At 35.7% G+C, this 4,152-nt stretch overlaps 1 protein-coding gene across 1 annotated transcript; it reads left to right on the top strand.

Moving 5' to 3' along the window:
• The first annotated feature begins 2,191 nt into the window (after positions 1–2,191).
• On the top strand, positions 2,192–3,103 carry LOC112816241 (olfactory receptor 14A16-like). Its single transcript, XM_025862661.2, has one exon. The coding sequence runs from the start codon at positions 2,192–2,194 to the stop codon at positions 3,101–3,103; it is 912 nt and encodes a 303-aa protein (XP_025718446.2).
• Positions 3,104–4,152: the final 1,049 nt, after the last annotated feature.

Genomic DNA, 4,152 nt, shown 5'->3' with positions numbered 1-4,152 from the left:
CCCTGATACGAGGAATTCTTAATCTCAAGAAACAAACTGAGGGTTGCTAGAGTGGTGGGGGGGGGAGGGATGGGGTGGCTGGGTCAGAGACATTGGGAAGAGTATGTGCTATGGTGTTCACTGTGAATTGTGCAAGACTGTTGAATCACAGATCTGTACCTCTGAAGCAAATAACACATTATATGTAAAAAAAAGAATAATAATAAGAAGAAGATAGTAGCAGGGAGGAAGAATGAAGGTGGAGAAATCGGAAGGGGAGATGAACCATAAGAGACGATGGACTCTGAAAAACAAACTGAGGGTTCTAGAGGGGCAAGGGGTGGGAGGATGGGTTAGCCTGGTGATGGGTATTAAAGAAGGCATATTCTACACGGAGTACTGAGTGTTATACACAAACAATGAATCATGGACCACTACATAAAAAACTAATGATGTAATGCATGGTGATTAACATAACATAATAACAAAAAATAAGTTGGTAGAAAAAACATAGTAAGATCTCACCTCTCTTGATTTATATGCTTTTTGCCATTGTATATTTTAAATACACAGGAAAATTCACAAAATAATTACACAGGAAAATGCAAAAAATGAAAAAAAAATCCCTTTCCCCCAAGGGAAAGAAAACAGGAGTAGAGATGAAAAGGGAAATTTAAGTTTCTCCATTAACTTTAACTTAAATATTTTATATGATATAAGGAATGATATCCTGCTTATGACAGATATTTTAAAAAATCAAAATAATTAGCAAAGGAAAAAGACAAGCCTATCTGCTTTTGTTCAAACATGGGTTTATAAATTAAAATCAATCCATTACATAAAAATGTAAAGTTTCACAAAAATCTATTACAAGTGTTCTTGTTATTAATTAGAAGTTCTCATGCTAGGTAACCCTACTGGGTAAGAAAAGAAAAATAAATCTCAACATAGACCTAATTCTTTGCACTTCTGACTTCATGTAGTCTATGATGACAACAAAAGACAGCGTCAGAACTCATGGTTAATGAATTTAATTATCTCTCATTCTAATTAGTCACTTGTAAACCCGCACAAAAATGCAAGACCATATAAGTACCCTTTGAACCTGTGCTTGACAGTTGGAGAGATGACTGCCATTCAGCAACACACTGGAAACCAGACCAATAGCAATTTTTAAACAGGATTTTTTTATCCTGTTGGACAATAGATCCAAGTTTTCAACTTTTCTTCTGATGAGAGAAAGTATCCTTCATTAAGTTTATTTTACCTTAAACTTCCATGGTATTTAAATAATTGACTCTTATAATTAGGGAAAGTTGATCCTTATTAGGTAAGTGAATTTTTTCCAAACCTCTATGCATCTACTATAAGCTTCCCAGTGTCATTCCTCTCTTGTTATGTCTAAGTAGGTAAATTTATTCCACTTGTTTGCATTTGATGTTCACTCAGTAAAATAAGATAGCACTGTATTTTAATTTTGTTTATTAATTACATAAGAGACATGTGTCCTTATTAAAGAAAAATACATAAATCATAATATATAATACATAAATATTCCTAGGACTTTATTCTTTTAAAATAAAGATCACATAGGATGTTATTAAAGCTTTGTATAAACATTAGTGACTTTAATGTAACCCTGATTACATGGAAGATGTAAATTATCTTAGACTTTATCATTGTCACAGAAAAAAATACAAAGACGATTTTTAGCTCTAATCATGTTTTCCCTCCCCACTTATCTGCTATAAGAGGATAGAGAATTAATGGCAGAAATAACCTTTTAGTTATCCATACTGAGTCTTCAAATATACCAAGATCACAATTCACATTGAACTAAAGCAATTTTCCAAGAATGAGGAAACAAACTACACTATCTTATTCCAAATTCCCTTGCTACTTTTTAACCTATTCCAGCAAAGTCAAAAATCCCCCATTTATGGATATGTGAAGTAATATTTGTCTATTTTGTGCATAAACTTTAGTCTATCACATGAAAAATATTCTAATCTGTTTTAATGACTATCTTAATATAATTGTTTTCTACATGTATTGAAGAAATTGTAGTTTGCAAGATATGCTTTACCCCAAGAATAACTTCACAATCAGTGAATAACAGAACCAACAAAAGGAGACAGAGTCTGAAGATTCAAGAAAATTTTCTTATGTTTCAAAAAAAAAAGGAAAAAAATTCATCATGCCTGAGAAATTAATGAATGTGACCCTAATAACAGAATTCTTGCTCATGGGATTCCCTGATGATCAGGTGCTACAGAGACTTTATGCTGCATTCTTCTCCCTGGTTTACCTGGTGGCACTGATGGGGAACCTCCTCATTATCACCCTCACCACCATTGACCAGCATCTCCAAACCCCCATGTACTTCTTCCTGAAAAATTTGTCTTTGATTGATATCTGTTACATCTCTGTCACTGTCCCCAAATCTGTCATGAACTCTCTGACCAACAGCCATTCCATCTCCTTTGTGGGATGTGCCTCACAGGTTTTCCTTGTTGTTTTCTTTGCTGGCACAGAGTTTGCCCTCCTTCTGGTGATGTCCTATGATCGCTATGCAGCCATCTGCTGTCCTCTGCACTATGAGGCCATCATGAATAGAGGTGCCTGTGTGCAGATGGTGAGAGCATCGTGGTTCAGTGGGTGTCTCTATGGATCCATTCATGTAGGAGGCACATTTTCTGTCCATTTCTGTGGGCCAAACATAGTGTATCAATTTTTCTGTGACATTCCATCATTGCTCATGCTTGCTTGTTCTGGGGAGCAAATTCTAGAATATGTGTTTATTATTATTAGTTCGGTTTTTTTGTTTGTTTGCTTTACTTTCATGGTTGCTTCCTATATTTATATTGTGTCCACTGTCTTAAGAATTCCTTCTTCACAAGGCAGGTTTAAAACCTTCTCCACCTGCATGCCCCATCTCACTGTGGTAACCTTGTTCCTCTCTTCTGGATATATTGCATATTTAGGTTCAGCCTCAAAATCCCCATCATCACTGAACCTCCTTATGCCTGTGTTTTATTCTCTGTTACCTCCCAGCCTGAATCCTGTCATTTACAGCCTGAGAAACAGGGATATGAAGGTGGCCCTTGGAAAAATTTTTGGTTAAAAATGACACCAAATATATAAACATTCAAAATATCAATGACTCTGGGCGCCTGGGTGGCTCAGTTGGTTAAGCGACTGCCTTTGGCTCAGGTCATGATCCTGGAGTCCTGGGATCGAGTCCCACATCAGGCTCCCTGCTCAGCAGGGAGTCTGCTTCTCCCTCTGACCCTCTTCCCTCTCGTGCTCTCTCTCATTCTCTCTCTCTCAAATAAATAAATAAAATCTTAAAAAAATATCAATGACTCTGATACTCAGTAATATGTATCAAATTATTGGTTTATACAATTAAGTTGATAATCACAAATAAAAATACTTTCAAATACATTTACAAATAATTTCAAATTATTTGGTTTATAAAATTGTTCTTAAGTTATTAGATACCTATTGTATCATTGGTGCTGTTACATAGGATGCTATATATTTTTTTAAAGATTTTATTTATTTATTCATGAGAGACAGAGGGAGAGGGAGAGAGAGAGAGAGAGAGAGAGAGAAGTAGAGGGAGAAGCAGGTTCCCAAGGAGCAGGAAGCCTGATGCAGGACTTGATCCCAGGACCCTGGGATCATGACCTGAGCCGAAGGCAGATGCTTAACCATCTGAGCCACCCAGGCGCCCTAGGATGCTATATTTATAAGGACAAATGTGCTTGAGTCAGTGGAGTGTCTTGGCAATTTCCAACTCAGTGGAAGTGTTTTAATCATTGTGTTCACAGCAATAGGCCACTGGTATAAAGTAATATTGTTTTTCATTTCTAATCAGCACTGGTTTAATTCTCACTTGAAAATATTTCAAATTTTACATATTTTATTATAATTCCAGATTGTGATTTGGTTTTTTTTTAGTTTACTCTTGCAATAGTTATTAACAATGAGTAATGTATTCAAAATTTGCTCTCTTTCTTTCTTTCTTTCTTTCTTTCTTTCTTTCTTTCTTTCTTTCTTTCTTTCTTCTCCCTTTCTTTCTTTCTGTTATTTTTTAATTTATTTTGAGAGAGACAGAATGTGAGCAGGTAGAGTGGCAGAGGGAGAGAGGGTAAGAGAGCATCCCAA

The sequence above is a fragment of the Callorhinus ursinus genome, unplaced genomic scaffold, assembly GCF_003265705.2.
Source record: "Callorhinus ursinus isolate GAN/ISIS: 27379988/994484 unplaced genomic scaffold, GSC_fseal_2.0 scaffold81, whole genome shotgun sequence".
In the NCBI taxonomy this organism is placed as follows: Eukaryota; Metazoa; Chordata; class Mammalia; order Carnivora; family Otariidae; genus Callorhinus; species Callorhinus ursinus.
This window is presented reverse-complemented; position numbering and strand designations above follow the sequence as displayed.

Excerpts from the sequence above, each read along its gene's own strand:
- LOC112816241 (XM_025862661.2), top strand. The coding sequence starts at position 2,192 with ATGAATGTGACCCTAATAACAGAATTCTTGCTCATGGGATTCCCTGAT.